The sequence below is a fragment of the Vanessa atalanta genome, chromosome 13 (assembly GCF_905147765.1).
Source record: "Vanessa atalanta chromosome 13, ilVanAtal1.2, whole genome shotgun sequence".
Lineage (NCBI taxonomy): Eukaryota > Metazoa > Arthropoda > Insecta > Lepidoptera > Nymphalidae > Vanessa > Vanessa atalanta.
The window spans coordinates 9023184-9043167 of record NC_061883.1 but is presented as its reverse complement, the minus strand read 5'-3'; the positions used below and the strand labels follow the sequence as shown (position 1 = coordinate 9043167).

Sequence of the window (19984 nt, the reverse complement as noted above, 5' to 3'; positions counted from 1 at the left end):
TGAATTTGAGGAGAATTAACCACTTGATAACTCAGTGGCCTGGGATTGAACCCAGAATCTTCGGTTTTTTATCTCAGTTCTCGGCATTCAAACAATGCTACTGAAAATTTTAGATTTTTTTAATGTGATAAGCATTCAAGTCAAGATAATGGTTCTTTTAGTTTTTTTTAGCCAAGTATTCCTTTGGCTGTACACGTTGCCTTTGGAAGATATTTATATAATATAAACCTAATAATTTATTAATTATAATTAATTATAAATTATATTAATAAATTTATGGAGATGTTCTGTTGTTTGTTTTTGGTTAACGAGGCACGCTTGCAACTGCAACTTTTTAACTAACATAAGACTTAAAGGTTGAATTTTTTTTTAGTATATAGGTACGTCTTTGCCAATACATATTTTATGTCAGTATAATCCTAAAACAACAAGAGAGAGGTGACCCGTTTGTGTTATGTAAAATTATATGAACTCTAAGTTGTTCTGGTGAGAAAAATATTTAAAAAACATTATGAAAAACAATTTTTTATTACATTTCTTATTTTAAACTGATTTGTAAATAATTATATCTTCGTCGAAGTCTGTGGAATAATCCAATTTGGGTTTCGACGTTGTTGTCCGTTGTCTAATTTTAATCGGTTCACTATAATAAAAAAATAAATATTTTTTATTGGTTTTTGCGATACATTTATTTACTACAGATTTTTTATTACTTTTAAGATTATAGCATTTGTAAATGATTTTAATCATCATCATATCTCAGTTCCTCTGGGCTTTAAAATAGCAATCACATAATATTTAACTTATGTGCAATATAATACCCATACTATTTATTGTATGAATGGAAAACTGGTGTATCAGAAAAGATAAGTTAAAGTTAACATTACGAAAATTATTTCATTAAAAAAAATGTTTGAGCGGAATTACACTTTACTGGAGTAGCGGCATGACTTTGTTTAATATAACACAATACCTTACAGCGCGTACAGAACAATTAGATTTTTTAATTCAATCACATATTTCATTGAATTGAAGCGATATCATTGTCGGAGAGAATATTCATTACGGATTTGCGAAAATAATGGCATTTTAAACTTGGAAGTGAAACAATGGTGTATTACAAATAAATATATATTAAACAAAAACTGTTTATATTGCACAAATTAGCAGAGCTATAAGCAAATCTCAAGAAAGATTGATTATTATTTGATTTATAATTAAATATTTTGGTAAGAAATTGCTAAGGGAACGGAGGAAAATTATTATTAAGTCCACATCACTTCCGTTCATCTTGCAGCTGAACAATTGTCAGCTACTAATTTCGCTACTTTGCAGTTTAATAGAACAAAGTCATGCGTGCCATGGCGCTTCGATGTAGTGCAGTGCCATTCAGTGATCTGGTTTATTTGGTTTTTTAGGGCAAAATTTGATGTAGATGCAAATATTTAAAAAAACGATGCTAATTAAGGCATATCATTAGGGATTATTAATCACTTCTTATCTAGAAGATGATTTCGTATGTGTTCCATCATACTAAGCAGACTAAAATTTTAGCATACAAGAAAACAAAAGACCGTAATTTTAATTATATAACCTTTTTAGATTCTCTTCTGGTCGCAATCTAATACCCAGAGGCTCGCCTATAGCACCGTCGTCCTCCTCTTCAGTTTTTTGTGGTTTCGCAAGTTCACTACCGAGAGCTCTGTGCACTTTGGTATCATAACGTATTTTTTCATCGGAATCTGTTATTACTGGTCGTAGCACCGGGTCAAACATTCTCATTATAATCTCTGAAGTGCCACTTTGCCATATTTTTGTGGAAACTGTTGGATATGTTACTAACGGGTGCTGACTTGGATGTATTGATACAAAGTAGTGTGGTTCCTATGAAAAAAAAACTCGATGAATAATAGTTTGAGGCAATGAAGATTGCACTTGTGCCAGCGTATATATTTGGTGAATGACTGCCATATCCCAGATTGGTAGGGAGGACATATGTTTTTGATGGTCACAACTAGCCATAGACATTGGCTCACTAAGAAATATATTAACCATTCCTTACATCGCCAACCTTAGGAACTAAGATGTTATGTCGCTTGAGTCTCTAGTTACACTGCTCCCTCACCCTTCAAACCGGAACTCAACAATGCTGTAAGTGTTGCTGTTTGGCGGTAGAATATCTGATGATTTGTCCTCATCTACTCAAACGGCCTTGCAAAAAGTTCGACCAACATGTAAAATCATAATGTATTACTATATTCCTAAGCCATTTGATTAGTATTAGTGACTTATGTGCTAATGCAGGACGTTTAAACGTATCATATCAAGTCCATTCAACCTCATTATATTTTGGAGCTTACCTTGGACCTTCTAGCTGGTTCTTGATTCTCTTCGTTAAGTGTTTTAGGACCCTCTAAGTACTTTGTTAGTTTTTCAGCATACTTTCTTGTATCTTGGTCTTGCATCCACTTATTGGACAGTACCGCATCATCGTTTGATTGTACTTCTTGTTTATAGTCGTCAGTCAGGTTAAATTGAAATACTACAATGTTTATTTTTCATAATATTTACGATAAAGTAATAATGATACAATTCGTTTGAAGATTTACTTCTAGTAGTGCAAAAGTGCAATGTTCTTTGAATTGTGAGATAAGTTTCAATAATCCGATATTATAAAAAAAATTAAATTAAGGTGGAAATTTGAGAAGAGGTAGCAAGGCTAGACTGGGGCAATAGTCTATAACTATGAATTAAACTGAAAATCAATACATATGTACATAATTTTGTATAAGACTATGGTCAGCAACAAAATTTCCAAAAATCGTTATTTTCAATGCCGTTCGATCGTGTTTCGAAATATTTAAATATCGAAACTTGCTTGAGATATCAGAAATCACAAAACTCTATATCGTAGAAACTTTTGAATAAAATATTATCAAATATATTGGCTAGTAAGTAATAATAATTTTACCATCTTCATCATCACCCATTCTTCTTCTGGGGGCTTGGATATCTGGTTTGTCATAGAACTGTCCTCTTCGCATATAAACTTTTACATCCCCCCCTTAAAAAAAACATTCTTATCAACTTAATTTGTAAGAGTTATATTAAAAAGAAAAGGAATCCCGAAACAAATTCTTGAAGAATGTAAGTGTTAAGTTGGTAAAGTATTTTTATATACATAAAACTTATCATTAAACTGTAATTACTTGGTTTGTTTCGCTCTTTGCATATTTTAAGGGCACTCGTGTAATTTAATTAATCCTTGAAATGAGACTAAATTTTTGGATGAAATAACGTACAGAATAGAGAATTAAATATAAAAGTTCAGGAAGATCCGTAGAGTAATTCAGGGGTGGAGTTTTTTCGTAACATGGTAGAAAAACATAGAATAGATTGAAACAAATTATTTTTGTTAATATTTTCTTGCTTTATTTTGACGATGTTCTTTCAAAGACTTGTGACAAAAAACGTCGAAATATAAATATAATAAGTTAATGGAAATCCCACTGGCTCCAAAAACTCATCGAAAGTTCTCACTCTTCGCAGTTTGTTCGAATGAACGACGGGTGAATTAATTAGTATAATTTCCGGCACTAGGTTTGTAGTATGTAGCGTAGCAGAACAATAATTTGAATTGACAGTCTTACTGACGCCATTTATCTCTGGTTACTTTTATCAATCATTTTATATTTCATCCATATCTATGGTTCTATTAGGTTACCTAGACGAAGCTCGCTCTCTGCTTAGGTACGTTTGGCAATTTAACAAGTTAGCACTCACAGATCAGAAGACTACGAATAAAGTATAGTAGGGTAAAAATATGACATATACTTATACAATTCTGACTACAGTTACAGTTCTACTATTGCAAACTTAATTGTTCCTTTTTTAATATAGTAACTCCGTCGACTAAAAGGGTTGCCACATAATAATAAATTAAAAAAATATATTGACGTATGATTCACATTAATTTTTATAAATTAAAAATATAATATAAATAATTATTTTAAAGTTTACGTTTACGTTTTTTTAGTATTATTATTAGTTCTAATCTTGTTCTATGTAAAATGGTGTATTTAAAAAACAAAACAGTTGATATTATTAGTAATGAAAGGATGAATTTTCTTTCCCGTGAGTCATATTAAATATAATAATTACTTCTAAGTGTAACGAACTCTGCCACGCAATAGTTGTAGCCGTAAGCGATGCCAGCGATGCTTGCAATAAGCAGCCCGCAGCATACAGAGCAAGCCAGCCAACACGAAAGACAGAACGTCAGCGCCCTGATTTATTATATACAATAAATAATAATAAAGCGATCATTACTTTCTTAACATTTTTTTTCTTTTTATAGCGATTTGTTAAGGACCGTATAAATTTTCATTACAATAAAATTAAACCTGAAAATCTATACTAATATTATAAATGGTATCTGTCTGTCTGCCACGCTTTCACGGATAAACCACTTTTATTAAATTTAGTAAAAAACAAGCTTGAACTCCAAGAAAAAACATTTTATACGCCGATGTTATCGTTCACCGACATTTAAATAAATAAAATAAATAAATTTCTCTATTCTTATCTTTACTTTTGTGATAGGTGCTACTTTTAAATATTTATGTCACCGTAAGATTACAAACATCGTTAGATTACAATCTATCTCGTCAGATTGTAAACTGTCGAAATATTGTGAACCGTGAAATATGATTGCAATTTAACGCATTATTTTTCGCTATATTGTAATCTATCGAAGGGAAGCGGGCAAATTGTGAACTGGCGTAGAACGGAATGCATCTCGCGCGCTGATTTGTTGAATGTTATGTGCCCCCCGCCTCCCCGGCATCCGCCATATTATTTCACCGTAAAATTGCAAATACCTTTAGACTATAATCTATTTCGCGCAATTGTAATAGATTGTGAACGTTTATTCAATTTGCAATAAAATACAAATAATTTCGATAGTTCATATATTTCGGTTAGGTTAGGTTAGAGTTTTTATAAGCCCTGATCGCCCGATGGCAGGAGGATCTGGGGTCACCCACGGCGGGCCTGGCGACAGTGGAGGCGATCCGCCCCCAATTGAGTCGCTGGGTCGAGAGGAACAAGGGCACACTCACCCTCAGGATGACACAGGTACTTACCGGGCACGGATGCTTCGGTAAGTTCCTGCACTGTATAGCGCGGCGGGAGGTGTCACCCTCCTGCCAAGAGTGTGGTGCGCCAGTCGAGATGACGCACCACCCTGAGTGAGTGTGCCGCGTGGGGGCCCCAGAGGCATTCCTTGGCGGCGTCTATGGGCGGAGACCTCTCGCTGTCGAGCATCGTCAACGAAATGTTCGGCAGCGAGAAGTGCTGGTCGGAAATGCGCCCCTTCTGCGAAAACGTGATGTTGCAGAAAGAAGCTGCGGAGCGGGAGCGGGAAGAGGATGCCGCTGCAGACCCGCTCCGCCGAAGACGACCGGGGAGGAGGAAGAAGCGCTACGCGCACCTTCTCCTCCTGCCTCAATAGGCGCCGCAGGAACCAGGGGGGGTCTCAGTACTCCGAGAATCCCCCTAGGTATTGGAGGCTGACCGTCAGGGCGTCACAGTAGCATGCGTAAGCGATCCTGTGGCGCCCGCCGAAAGACGGAGAGGGTACCGCTGGTTTTTTAGTGGGTAAACCCGGCGTACCTGGGCGCACTCGGCGTCCAGGGCTCCGGGGAGTACCACACACTCCCCCACTTTCCATCACGGAAGGGCGTAATGCGTTTTTCCAGCGAAAAAAAGGTTAGTTTTTATAATTTAATTGAAATTTACTTCGATAGATTTTAAGCTACCGAATAATAACGGTGAAGTATGATTGGTCGCTCTTACAATAAGACCGGTTAATCAGGGGACAGATTGTAAACTAACAGTTTTACTTCGACAGATTCCAATATAGCGAAAAATAATGCGTTAAATTGCAATCATATTTCACAGTTCACAATATTTCGACAGATTACAATCTTTCTCGTCAGATTGTAATCTAACGATTTTTGTAATCTTACGGAGACATATACCACGATAATTATATAAATAACATCTTACCTTTGAAATAAATCCAAAGTCCAAGCAAAGCAGTTACACACGTAGCACATTACCCAAACTTCACAAACAAATATACAGCCAATAAGACGTCATAATATAATACATGATCACGACATTTCCACGATCACGACTACCTGAAATTATAAATAAAGTACATTTACTTAGTAAGGATTTGTGCAAGTCTCTCTGGGAAGGTACCATCCTTTCATCACGTATTTTACTGCTGATAACACTATTTATGGTTAGTATTATTGTGTTTCGGTTTGAAGGGTGAGCTAGTCAATGTTATGATAAGAAGTGATATAACTTTCTTAAATTCCCAAGGTATTCGTATAATGTTTGATTAATATTTCTTACAGCGTTAATGTCTATGGGCAATGATTACTTACTTACCAGACAGCCTATATACCTGTACGTTTACGACAGCCTATATAACAAAATCCATCTGATTCCTGTAATGTTTAGACTATTGCACAGCTCCTCTTGGCCAATTTTAATAGCGACAGACATTCTCAAGTGAGATATATGATAATATCACACATAAGAAGGACTCAAATCTACAAAATAACTGCCGGAAAAGTTCAATAAAAGTGTCCACCCTACACTTATTTGATATAGGATATATGATTTTTTTGTAAGCCCAGCTTTGGATATCATTGTAATTTATTATTAGTTTGTATATTTTGGGTTTTTTAGTTTTGTATTATTATTAGTATTGTTGGAGATTTCTTAGATTAAGAGTGGGGTTATGATGACGGTTGCTACATAAGCGGCTGAATACTAGCGCCTCGCCCCCCACCGACTACGTTCTGAGCCGAGGTGCGATCTCATAGGAGACACCCTCCAGACGTCCTGAGGGACGAACGTCACTCTCGAGCCCAAAAGGGTTCACTCTAAGGCAGAGTCGTAACACTCGCCCCAACGTTCGGTGACGCTGTAAAGGCCAGTAGGGCCAACAGCGATACTCAACAATGATACAAAAAAAAAAAAAGCGCATCGCCCCTATTCGGTTGGTATCTGTCGGGCGAGATAGACGTTTGTCGTAATTTAAGTTTTGTCATATTTTATAAATTGGTATTTGTTTTAATTTTGAAAGAATTTGTCTCATTTAATTCCAAATAATTGTTAAAGTAATTATAAATTTTAGTTTTAGATAATAAATTGTACTTTTAAAAAAATTAAAATCACTTCTGATTTCTAATAGTTTTAATTTTGTTGGTTTTCGTTTAGAAATTTTACAAAGTTTTTTTACACATATCTACTAAAAAGATTATAAATATTTTATGCATTGCTACTGAGACGGAGTCAAATATATATATATATATATATATATATATTTGGATAAAGAAATAACTTTATTAGAAAATATCATGAATTCAGAATTTCATGGAGTCCTTTGGTTAAGATTTCTTATGTTCCCGAGTTACTCCCTCGCTCGCTCCCGCTCGCATTCAAAAGCATAGAACATTACCACGCGATCATAAAAGGACTATCGCTCCTACCGGCTTAAAAAAAAACCGTAGATAATTCAGGCTTTTACTAGTTATCTTACTTACATTTAGAAGAAAATAATTAAAATAACATAAGTAAGCGGATGAGAAAATATCGTTACAGAACTTTTTATAGTCTTCTATCAATTTATTTGGATATCATTCACCATCATCTTCAGGGCGGTACAATATTATGTAACCTGTCTTGTCTTTGTATTTCATATCCATAACAGGTACACCTGAGGTCACACGTGTGTATTCATACGATAACTGTATCGATGGGCGCTGAGACTGTATACCGTATTATTATCGAGACAAGCAAAGCTTTGCACTAAGGTGTAATGTAATCCATATGGAAATTTTAATAGGCAATATATGTGTAAAACCAGTCAAACGACACGTGAGATTGTTGAATCAATAAAAGCAAGAGTGGATAGAACGTGCTATCCATATATGGATTTGAATTTTTATAAAACAAAGAGATTTTAACATTCATGAGCTCCATAACACCAATGTTCGCAGTTTCAATGATTAAATTTTTGCACCCTTTGAGAAGAAAACTTATGAAATTAAAAGGTCATTGATCTTTTGGATTAAGAATTTCTCAACCAATGGACAATATTGTTCCTTCAAAATGTAATTTGTTAAATGACTTATAGACAGAGTAAAATTAGTTCTGCATGTAACCATTGCTTTACAAATTGAAAGTTTAAAAAAAAAGTACTTTATCGTATTTTCAGTGAATTGAATATATGCATCGTGTTTTTAGTGAATTAATTGGAGTAAAAAATACAATTCTCAGGAAAAGTGGAAAACCTTCTAAAATTACATGAAAGTGTAGAAAGTTTTCTTCGTTAGACCCCATACAAAGAATTTGAATAAATAATCTTTGGAGACCTACGGTCTCTAGCCGTCCTTCACGAGTGTTGCCATAACTTCCTTAATAAATTGTAACTTTTGAAAGGAATTATTAGTACTAATTTTATTTCTAAAAAATAAATTTTACATTCATTCGATGTCTGCGGACATCTTAAGCACAATAGTTTTCATTAAAGTTCCATTTTGTAATTCAGTATATATTTAAACTAAATGTGTAGTTGTTTTTTGGTTTTGCTTACGACTGGTATACTTAACAAGTTATTTATATAAGCTGTTGGATTACTAAATAGATAAATATTTCGCACGCAATTATAGTAAGGGCCAGTGCACATCTGTGAAGCCGTAGCGCAAAATTTGTCCTGTTTCACAGTTATTAAAAAAATGCATTTCTTAATAAAAATTAATAAATAAGTTCTAGGCCTGTACAAGCAGGTTCGGCGCTTTCAGATGTGTGCAGGCTGTAATTAAAAAAACAGAGCGGAAATATAGAATAAAAAAAAATCTACAATAATAAAATCATTTAAATTTCGAACCACCTAATTTGAATCGTTAAAATTATATATTTTATTTTAACATTGGTTACTCGTCGTTATATTTTCAAATAATTCATTTTGTATGCAGCGGCACGTTGAACGAAATTGTTATACATATTTAAGTAGGTATACATACATAGCTTTATGTTTTTAGAGTACACATTGCCGACGCAAACTAAATTCAAATGATTAGAATTCACGTTTCTGTATGTAGATAAAGAATTTACATTTGTTATGTGGTAGTGATAGCAATGGACGATTAGTATGACGATTAAATTCTACTTTAGTGGGAGATGTTAGGACAACAACCAGTTTGTTTCGAGACTTTGCCTTTAAAAGTATTTAAAACATCCCATCAACCAGCTTGTTGCACCATGGTGTTATAAGCTCCAAAACTTCTCCTTAAAAGTATAGAAGGCCCAGCAGTGGAATGATTATAGAGTGTTTAGTTTTTCTTTATTTATTTTTATATATTAAAATTTTATGTATGTTTTATATTTTTTATTGATATCGATTGACGGACAAGCAAATAGTCTATGGTCTCTTACCTGATGGTAAGTGGTCACTATCACCCATAGACAATGGCGCTTTCCACAATTTCTTAAACATTCCTTGCATCGCCAATGCCCTTGGGAACTAAAATGTTATGTCCCTTGTGCCTGAAGTTACACTGGCTCACTTACCCTTCAAACTGGAACACAACAATACCGAGTACTGCTGTTTGGCGGTAGAATATCTGATGATTGGATGGTACCTACCCAGACGGGCTTGCACAAAGCCCTACCGTCAAGTATGACTGTTGATATAAAAATACCGACTGCAATAGTAATCTGATGATGCTTTCGATGAAGATATAACTAGCATATATATTGAACTTATTCCATTATAACTATCATTTATAAAACTTTATTAAATGTGGTTTCATTGCAGTATAAATTAAACTCAACAGTAATATTATGGCGTAAGAAAATATGTTCTAATTTATAAATTAATACTGAATACACTACATACATTTATATTAGACTGTTTTATTTAAATAAAGAAAACATTAAATTAATTCTCTCTCGTAGAAGGTGTAGCGATTCGTAGCGTTGCATATTAAAACTGGTTTCGAGACCGCTAACCATCAAAATTAAAATTTTAACTTTATTCAAGTATTTTCTTACAAGAACTTTTAAATAAGTAAATATGAACCTAATTTTACCCCAGTTGACAATATTCGATAACAATCGTTATTGAAAATTTGAGGAACGTACATGAATTTTCATATTTCGGACATTTTTTTAAATCGATAAAACTAAAGTTCGTTATACAAAATTGTGTTGAATTTTAATATATAAATGTAATATAAATATTTTTTATTTATTCTAGTTGATAGGATTCTGTGCAATCTAGTCTGGATAGGTTATATTCTACCGCGAAACAGTAGTATTCAGTATTGTTGTGTTCCGGTTTGATGGATGAGTAAGCCAAAGTAATTATAGGCACAAGGGACATCTTAGTTCCCAAGGTTGATGGCACTTTGGCAATGTAAGGAATGGATAATATTTCGTACAGCGCCATTTTTTATGGGCGGTGATGATCACTTACCATTAGGTGGCCCATTTACCCGTCCGCCTACCTATATCATAAAAAAATATATAATCATGACAGATATATGTGTTTAAAGTTAATAAAAATCATAGATTCAAATTATTTTTGTTATTCGAAATAAATTCAAATAAAGGTCTCGTGTCGAAATAAACGAAAACCCAAAGAAATATAGTGAAATTAAAATTAAAAAAAAATCAATATATATGTATAAAAAATATATTATTATTCGGATTTTATATTGCTATAAAAATTTGCATGAGAGTTAAAACATCTGGTACATTTTAATTCTTTTTGAGACTAACATAAAATAAACCCGTTTTGAAAACGTCAAATAAATATTTGTGGTCGCAACACTCGTTGAAAGGTTTATTTTATTCTAAAAAATAAAATATGAGCCTTTGTCTCTTTATTTTAAACTAAACACACGACTGTTTATTTTAAAGCAGCTGGTCTTATTTAATTTTTCACGCGCTATCAAAAGGGCTTAAAATTACCATGGCTTTGATGGCTCCAGTTTTTAGTTATCGTGTTTTTTTTTTTTACGTTATTAACTATCACAATACCTGAAAATAAATGCCTCGTTGGTCTAGGTTAGCTTTTAAAGGTCTTGAATTCACAATACGGTTCAGTACAATAAGAGTTCTTGTATTTTTCTGTCAAGAAATTCTCGGTAATATCCTTGAGTTTGTTTGTTAGAGTCTGTTGGAACGCAGTTCCACACTCTCCGGTCGTATTAGATTTCCGTCCCTTCGGATTTAGAGAATTATGGAAAAGAAAATGAACCTGTGCTTGAGTATTTGTGCAACATATCCCAAACATTTTCCTATTCCTTGGGTAATTTAGTGAAGAGAAAGACTAGAGGATTACATAGCAATAAGTAAAAATGTTCAGTTTAAAATAACATGTCACTACTACCTTTTCAAAAACAAACTTCTTATCAACTTTATTCAAAAGAAACGATAGATTATGTTAGAGGTTTACCTTTATGTTTAACAATTTTGTTTGAAAATTCCGATCGGAAGGTCGTGTTTCTTTATCACCGATACAAAATAGTTCGCACTACTATTGACTGTCTGTCACGAATCAGAAGGACAACTTTGGAAATTGGAAACTATATACCTCATGCTCACAATACTATTCATTTCGATTCTTAAGAATCAATATAGTATCCGACAGTCTATAAATCCCATGAATAGAATAGATATAAATTCGATTATACAAATTTAAAACTCTGATATACATAAATAAGCTCACCTTATGTTTGTAGAATTCATAAAATGTATATAAAGATATTAAAGAATTAATCGTTCGATAAAAAAAATTAAGAACTTATCCAAAATTGTAGAAATTATATAAAAGAATTAGACTTTACTGATTTGACGCAACGACTTTTTCTTTTATATAATATTTCTTTTTCAGAAAAGGTATTCCACTATACAGCCTTGAAATATGCTAACCTTTTTCACATTGCATGGGAACGTTGAGATTAGATTAATCCAATTTTACGCATGTTGTATTTCGAAACAAATTAAATTTGGGACTATAAAATACATATAAACAAAAGATTCATTTAATTGGAATTTTAAATCGTTGCTTTTATTTATACATATTTACACAAATATTAACAAACAAAAATATTAAGACTTTTTAAATCTTCGGTTTTGTGTTCGTGACTTCATATCACAATAAAAAAAATTACGTCAATATTAACAATAATTCTAAGTATAATGATTATAATAATCTCATTCTTTGCAAATAGTAATAACGTATAATAATAATAATAAGCTATTAATAAAGTGAATCAGGCCAATTATTTATAGAAGAATATACATATAATGCAATTCATTTAATATTTTTTGTCCTTAAATTATTGTTGTTAACATTGTCGATTAGATTTAAACGATTATGTTTCATTCGTTTTATCATCTAGAAACTTCTATTTCCAAACATAACTACGACGTTATTTAATATTAAACAATTGAGGATTAAAACTAACATGAGTTAAATAATTAAATAATATTGCCAAATGGAACTAGATTTGTTTTCTTGGCTTGATTCTGAGTGAGTCAGTTAGTCATTGGCGGGGTGATAACAACTTCACTAAGTAAACTACTTTATCTTCATAGACGTAAATAAAGCCACACTTTTTCAAAAACAAATTCCATAGAGATTGGTTAAAACAAATACAATATGTATTCAAACAAATACAATTGTAATTTAATTGTAATTTATTTAAATTAGCGAATATTTCAATGTAACTTTTTAAGGTTTTTGGACTAAATTTTCATGTCAAGGTCACCTTTTAACCCCTACTGTCATAATACCAACTACTTTATTTATCGATAAGTTTTTTAAAAAACAACACAGAATATATTATTTTGTTACAAAACATGAAGTACATAATCATTACACGTCATAAAACAAAAGCGGTCGGTCAATTACAATAACGCTAGAAACTACTAAACTAGATTTATCCGGTTCACCTGGTGGATTGATTGACTCTCGGAAAGGTTTTAGTGTATAAGATACTGAAGTATCTATACGGGAAAGTGATTACGTTAAGCAGTATACACGATCACTAGAATACGAAATAATACTGAATATTCAATCCACTTACATGCCCAGATATTTTGCACATTATTTTGTTTATATAAGCGATTTTATTTTAGCGATTTTATGTGCGGAGAGTGGTTAACAAATCTACTCTTTAGATTGGATGAATACTGTTTAGTATTTTCCTAATTGAAAACTTGTTAAGGTGAAAACAAGTCACACTTGATCGACACTCCGTTTATTCAACGAATGAATAATTATATTTGAATAGCGTATTCGTGTTGTTTAATTGATTAACTGTTTTCAACAAAAAATAAACGATACAAATACAACGACAGTGCATGAAAATATGCGTGACGTAACGACATTTCAGTTTTTTTTTTTCAATACGATGATGTTCGTTGATATAAAGAAAAGTACTACATTTTATTTAATAAAAAAAAAAAACATTTTTTTTTAAATATTTAACGGAAATTTAACATTAATATTTCTATATTATTAACGTTGCTTTCAGATAGACAATGCGAGTACATTCAAAATACATGTTCGGAACATTATAATCTTATATTTAATATTTAAGGGCAATATTTACTATGTATACCTTTAAAGAATGATTAAGGACTATTATACTATATTACTCGCCTATCGTAGTTGGTTTTTCTTTGACATATTAGATATTAGACATATTTCATTTTCAAAAGTAAAACACGGTACTTGTCCTAACCGCTGCTTCGAAGTATGTACAAAAAAAATAACAAAAAGTTTTTTTTATAAGTAATATTAAGATATAATTATTTTACAGTCTGTTTATAAAAGTCTAGGTTAAAATCTTGTAGGCTTAAAAGTTTATTTATTTAATAAATTCGACAAAACGCATTTTATCTAAGATACCTCTAAAAAAAACATAAGCAACTAACAATGAACATTTTTTAAATTATTTTCTGTTGAATTGTTAGTCGCACGTTCAAATGGGCCACCTGATGGTAAATGGTACTGCCTATAAAAATAAGCACCGTAAAGGAAAAACAATACCTTACATCGCCAACCAACCTTGGGAGCCGAGATGTTATGTTCCCTGTGCCTTTAGTTACACTGGGTCACTCACTCTGCAAGCCGGAACACAACGCGGCGGTAGAGTATTTCATATTGAAATGAGATATGAGATGTGAGATATGAGACAAAGCCTTAACACTAAGTGAACACTTACGTAAGGGCTGAAGGTGTTAGATATTTTTTTTTAGATAAAAACCTCACCTAGTAACCTATGCTCAATTGTAGACTACAATCTATCCTTGTGCCAAATTCCATCCAGATCCGATTAGCCGTTCTGGCGTTATTGAGTAACAAACACCCATCCATCCAACCTTCGCATTTATTATATTAGTAAATAAGTATTGAAATACCCTTTCCATATATTCGGTACATTGTGACATTTTTATACCGTAATAAAATTATTTTAAAAATGTACCACAGTTATGTAACATATTTTGGATGAAATATAATATGGAATGCCATGTTCAAAATTCTGAGCCGGCGAACGGTTCGATTTTTAAAATTGCGTACTAAAACGGTTCCACGTAAATGTAACCAAATTTTCGAGATTCATCCATAATCCGCTTTTCGGTTTCCTGGGCAAAGGATTTGAAAATCGAACACAGAACTCTTTTAAATATTTAAGAGTATATACTAAAATACTAATAGATGTTATGCGAATTAAAAAATGTAGCTTTGTATTCGGAAAAATATTTGTATTTTCTTTTTAAATTAAACATACATTCATTTCTATGTAGTTTGGGTTAGGTTAGCGATGTTTATAGTTGTTACAATATGTTTTAATATACCTGAAAGAGTATTTGACGTTACAGATTAAATAATCTTGGTGACATCAAAGATGTATTTCCTTATCTTGGCACATTCATATCTTAAAATGCATTTTAAAAATCACATCAAGACATTTGTGCCAATGCCAAGAATTTACAAGTAATTGTCGCCAATTGTTTGTGTTTCGTGCTAAAAATCTACAAATCGAAACAATAGACAAAATACGAGTTGTGTACTACTAGCGTAGCAACTATTTGAGACGTTTCAGTCAGTCGCTGTGGGTCTAGGGAGGTGCACGTCCGCCCGCCCTTCGTCATTCGCTATTCGATTTCTGAATCGTATTCCAACTTTCATAGAACTGAAGTAACTTTGTGAATTAAGAAAAAAATAAAGTTCTCAGTGTTGTTCGTGTAATGTGCATTTAAAACTACTATTGACAAGGATTGAAAGGGATTTTTTTAGGTAACTTTTTATATTATTATTATTATTTAATATAAACTTTTCTTCGAAATATTATTATTAAAATGTTTTATTTAAAAACTTCATAATGAGTTTACTTTCGTTGTAGGTTTTATCAGCTGGTCGTAAACTGCAATATTATGACAAGTAATATTATTTTCGTATGTGATGTTTTTATTTACCATAGAAAACAGTTCATGATGATTTATTTAAGATGTTCAGTTGAAAAACAATTTAACTTAAAAACATTTTAATAAAAAACTACAATAGTAACATTGTACGAAATTATCAAATATATTTAATTAATTATTATTTATAACAACAACCTACTTTCAAACTTGTATTCGTACTGTTATTAATGCCAAACCTATGTAAAAATATTTTATTTGACGGATATCATACAACGAATAGTCCCTAATGTATTATTAGTGTAATATACATACATATAGTATATATTTTTAGCATTTTATATGGTAACTAATAAGTAACGCTACTTATAAACCATCAAATTCAGTAGTTATAAAAATTTTGCAGTTTAATTTTAATTTAATTTTCATATACGATCCTTTACAGAAGCAATTATATTTAATGACTCATATTTTATTTAAGGCAGAGTGTGTGCTTCATTTGCAATAAATAAAATAAAAAAAGGTCATGGAAAAGATTTATAAAGAGTATATTCCGTACGTTAATTCTAACGTTAAATATGATGTTTTATGCTTAAAGTACTCTCGTGTTATGTAAAACTGATTTTTTAAATAAATACGCGTATAAACACGCTTTATATGGAAGGTTACGATACAAAACATTTAACATAAATACATACCGAAATATTTATGACCAGTGGTGGTTACCTAAAAAGGCTACACTGAATTACATATTTCCGCCGCTACTGAATTTTCCGGTAGTTTTGCTTCAATCCTTGTGATTCTAATAAACGTTTGCATAAATGTCAAATTCTTTATTTTTTTCTATGAACTATAACTGGTTTATAAACTATAACTGGCTGATGGATTCAGCCAATGGGCAGTATATTTGTAAGCATTTGCTTGTAATATGCAGGAAAGTAAAAAAAAAAATTGTCAATTACTAATTAACATTTGTGCGATATATGTTTAAAAGTACATTTTATTAATGAAGTAAAAACTTATTGATTTAATTTCTAATGTTAGTTGAATTTAACATTTGGCAAAGATTCAATTGTTATTTATTATACCTAAGGTCATCTCGAGAAGACAAATTATATTCCTTTATATTACTTGTTACGTATTTTTTATTTATATCGTAACTGGTACCTACTATCGTAGCTACCCATGTTGACTTCGCAACAATATAATGCCCATAAATGTCCTACTACTGGACTAAGGCCTCCTTTCTTGGAGAAGGTGTGAGGTTCTTGGTGTGTTATGCACCAAGCTGGCTTAAAGTCGGATTGGACCTGCATGGCAGAACATCATCCTTTGTTTTTTTGATGTTTTTTTAACCGACCTATTTTATGCAGCCTTATAAGTTAAGTTAAATTAAATTGTTAATGAAATAACGTGTTGCTAGCAATGCAACGTGTTGCTAGCGGACTTTTACCACAATATTCCACTGGACCATCTCGGTTCATCCTGACATCGATCGAGAAATTTAAGGATTTTTCCCTCAGAGTATTTTTGTTTATTTAATAAGATGTACATTAAAATGCAATCAGTATCTAGAAGGGATCTCTTTGTCTCTATTGTATTACACGTAATATAATCACACGGGACACCCCACGTCTTTTTTCTCATGCCTTTATTCAAATATCACGTAAAACGAATTTTACGTAACTGCTAGTTCATATTGCAAAGTGTAAACGGTATTTTTTATTAAAAGAAAACGTATATATTAATATTATTATTTATATGTATATGACTATATACTATTTAATAAATAAATTAAATTAAAGTAATAGCACAGTGCAGAGTTTTTTCTATACTCTGTGGTTACAGTTTATTTATTCTTGTTTTTATAAGCTGTGACATCAATAAACGATGTTTATATACCTACCGTCGCAGATTTGGCTTTACTGTATACTATTGGAGATGTACAAATCCATAATACAAAAACAAGAAGACTAAGTTGACAAAATAACATATCACAAGAAAAATATACATTATAATAAATCACCTTTCTGAAATTATAAATTGTAATAAAATAATAACATCACTATAAGTAAGTTAATATTTTTATGAATAAAAAAAATAACAAACGAACGAAACGTACCAGCTAATAACATTAGTAGATTGTCCTACAATATTGTAATGTAACAAATATATATTATGAGACAAGATGATGACGGAGATGTTCTGAGATATTAATTAGAAAATAAACGCTTAAACGTTATTAAATTAGTACAACATGGCATTCCACTTCGTTGCCAATATCTATTAATAATAATCGTAGTAATTTGTGTTCTACTTTTTTACTATTGCTTCCATGAAACGATCACAAAAAAAAATATCTTATATTAATATAACTTTACTGATATATTTATATAAATAAATACTTGATAACCATTTTCAGATGTCATTAGTAAGTCGACGTTTAGTTTTTTTTTTTTATATTGCTGCGCAAATGTTGAAATAATTCATTTGTTGTGCGTTGTAATGGTCATACTTTTTGTGACTTTGTATATCGTAAACTTGCCTTTTTTAATGATTTAGTACACCAACGACTTCACACTACACAATTTGTATAGTCTTGACCTTGTCCGATCATAATATCGTACGTATAACGCGTGCGTTATACGCGGGCGTCCGTTTGCAAGCACTGTTCATTTAAGGGGTTTGACAAACTGAAGTAAATTATAATTTACAGTATTTGTCAAACTAAACATACACATGGTTAATACTTTATTTAGATATTGTTTATTATCATCAATAGCGAGTAAAAAACAATACATTTTCATCTCGTTATTTTTCAAAAAAGGAAGATTTTATGTCTGACGCGTATGTAGTTTTATGTTTATTTAGTCGAAAACCCCTGGACTTAGATTTAGACGGTATAAATTTTATTCTATCGAGTTCGGTCCCGTGAAGTGTACAGTAATTTCGATTCGCTGGATTCTTTTTTTTATTATTATTAATATATTTATGAAGTAGGTGGTCTGGGACAGTTATAAACATAAAAATGTAAATGGTTATCATCATAAACTTTGGCACTGCAAGAAATATTAATCATTCCTCATATCAATAATACGCTACTTACGATGTTGTGCCCCTTGAGCCTGCAGCTACAGTGGCTTTCTTACCCTTGACACCGGAACACAATAATACTAAGTATTACTGTTTGAATATCTTATGAGTGGGTGGTACCTATCCCGACGGACTTGCACACACACACCCTATCAATTGATCATACACATATCCTATAATTTGATAGGTCATTATTTTATCAATATTATATGTTAAAAAAAAAGAAGAAAACACGTGCTGCGTTCAAAAGAAAACCTTAAAGGAAGAAAGCAAGTGCGTCGTCATATATAGAGTAGATCCTTATCCCATCAAAAACATAAATGTAAAAATGAGAGCCAAGTTAAATATTATGATATATACCTTGGTTGTTGACTTCAACGACAAAAGAAGTGAGATCTAAATTTTTGCCAAGTTAAATAGCCCTTCTGAAATTTATTTATAACTACATAAAATAGCATTTCTTCTTATAACTTGGGATAATATATTGTTGCCTAAGGTCTGACTTGGCTAGTTCTCATATACGAATTATATTATAGCCTTCGTAAGTTCTAAGCCTGTTACAAATGAATTATTAACACAAATTAGGCACGCAAATATTCAATGGTACTTGTCTGGATATGAACTCGCAATATCTGGTTAAGATTCATATTTTCTAGAGACTGGACCATCGCAGCTCTTAATGTACGTATACTAACTAAGCAATACTGACCTGTCCTCCATTCTTCTTAGATGTTCTGAGTTATAATTTGTTATTCTAAACACAAACTACAATTTGTGTTTATAAACATATAAGAACTAGCCAAGTCAGACCTTAGGCAACAATATATTATCCCAAGTTATAAGAAGAAATGCTATTTTATGTAGTTATAAATAAATTTCAGAAGGGCTATTTAACTTGGCAAAAATTTAGATCTCACTTCTTTTGTCGTTGAAGTCAACAACCAAGGTATATATCATAATATTTAACTTGGCTCTCATTTTTACATTTATGTTTTTGATGGGATATCACTACTTTTTGTATAAATTATTAGTAGGTACTTATTAATAACAAAATTAATACCAAATGGTTTTTGTTAAACTATTCTATTTTCCTATGTTTACGGGGTATAATTGTCTTTTTTTTGATACGTTCTTATTGTTCTTGTAGGTACCTCTGAAATGTTCGAGTGAATTGCCCACTCAGTGACCGGAATTTTTTTACGCGTTTTCTGTCTATACTTAATTTGCCCAAGAAGGGGTGGTATAACGTGCGCAAACGGTTGTACTCTACAATAGAGCTCTCTTGTGTCTTGATTTGACTTGGACCTAAATTGATAAAATGTACTCCATCTAAGTTTTTAACTCTAGAGAGGCCAACGTAAGCCTG

General features: G+C 31.8%; 2 protein-coding genes across 2 annotated transcripts in view; one reads left to right on the top strand and one right to left on the bottom strand.

Moving 5' to 3' along the window:
- Positions 1 to 1581: 1581 nt before the first annotated feature.
- LOC125068363 lies at positions 1582 to 11862 on the bottom strand. The gene is made up of 6 exons (XM_047677463.1): positions 11819 to 11862; positions 6070 to 6203; positions 4162 to 4286; positions 2972 to 3064; positions 2361 to 2542; positions 1582 to 1884 (listed from the first exon to the last, which is right to left on the bottom strand). The coding sequence occupies exons 2-6, from the start codon at positions 6117 to 6119 to the stop codon at positions 1582 to 1584; spliced, it is 753 nt and encodes a 250-aa protein (XP_047533419.1). The 5' UTR covers positions 6120 to 6203; positions 11819 to 11862.
- Positions 11863 to 15227: 3365 nt separating this feature from the next.
- The window catches only part of LOC125068486, a 108584-nt gene continuing 103827 nt past the window's right edge, over positions 15228 to 19984 (top strand). Inside the window, exon 1 of the mRNA XM_047677627.1 lies at positions 15228 to 15400. The gene's annotated coding sequence lies outside the window, so the exon portion shown is untranslated. The remainder of the gene's footprint in view (positions 15401 to 19984) is intronic.

Bases quoted from the DNA above. Each gene is read 5' to 3' on its own strand.
- LOC125068363 (XM_047677463.1), bottom strand. From the start codon at position 6,119: ATGTGCTACGTGTGTAACTGCTTTGCTTGGACTTTGGATTTATTTCAA. The intron at 4,287-6,069 runs GTAAGATGTTAT...ATAATAAATCAG, and splicing joins ACTTTGGATTTATTTCAAAG to GGCGCTGACGTTCTGTCTTT. The intron at 1,885-2,360 runs GTAAGCTCCAAA...TTTTTTTCATAG, and splicing joins AACCAGCTAGAAGGTCCAAG to GAACCACACTACTTTGTATC.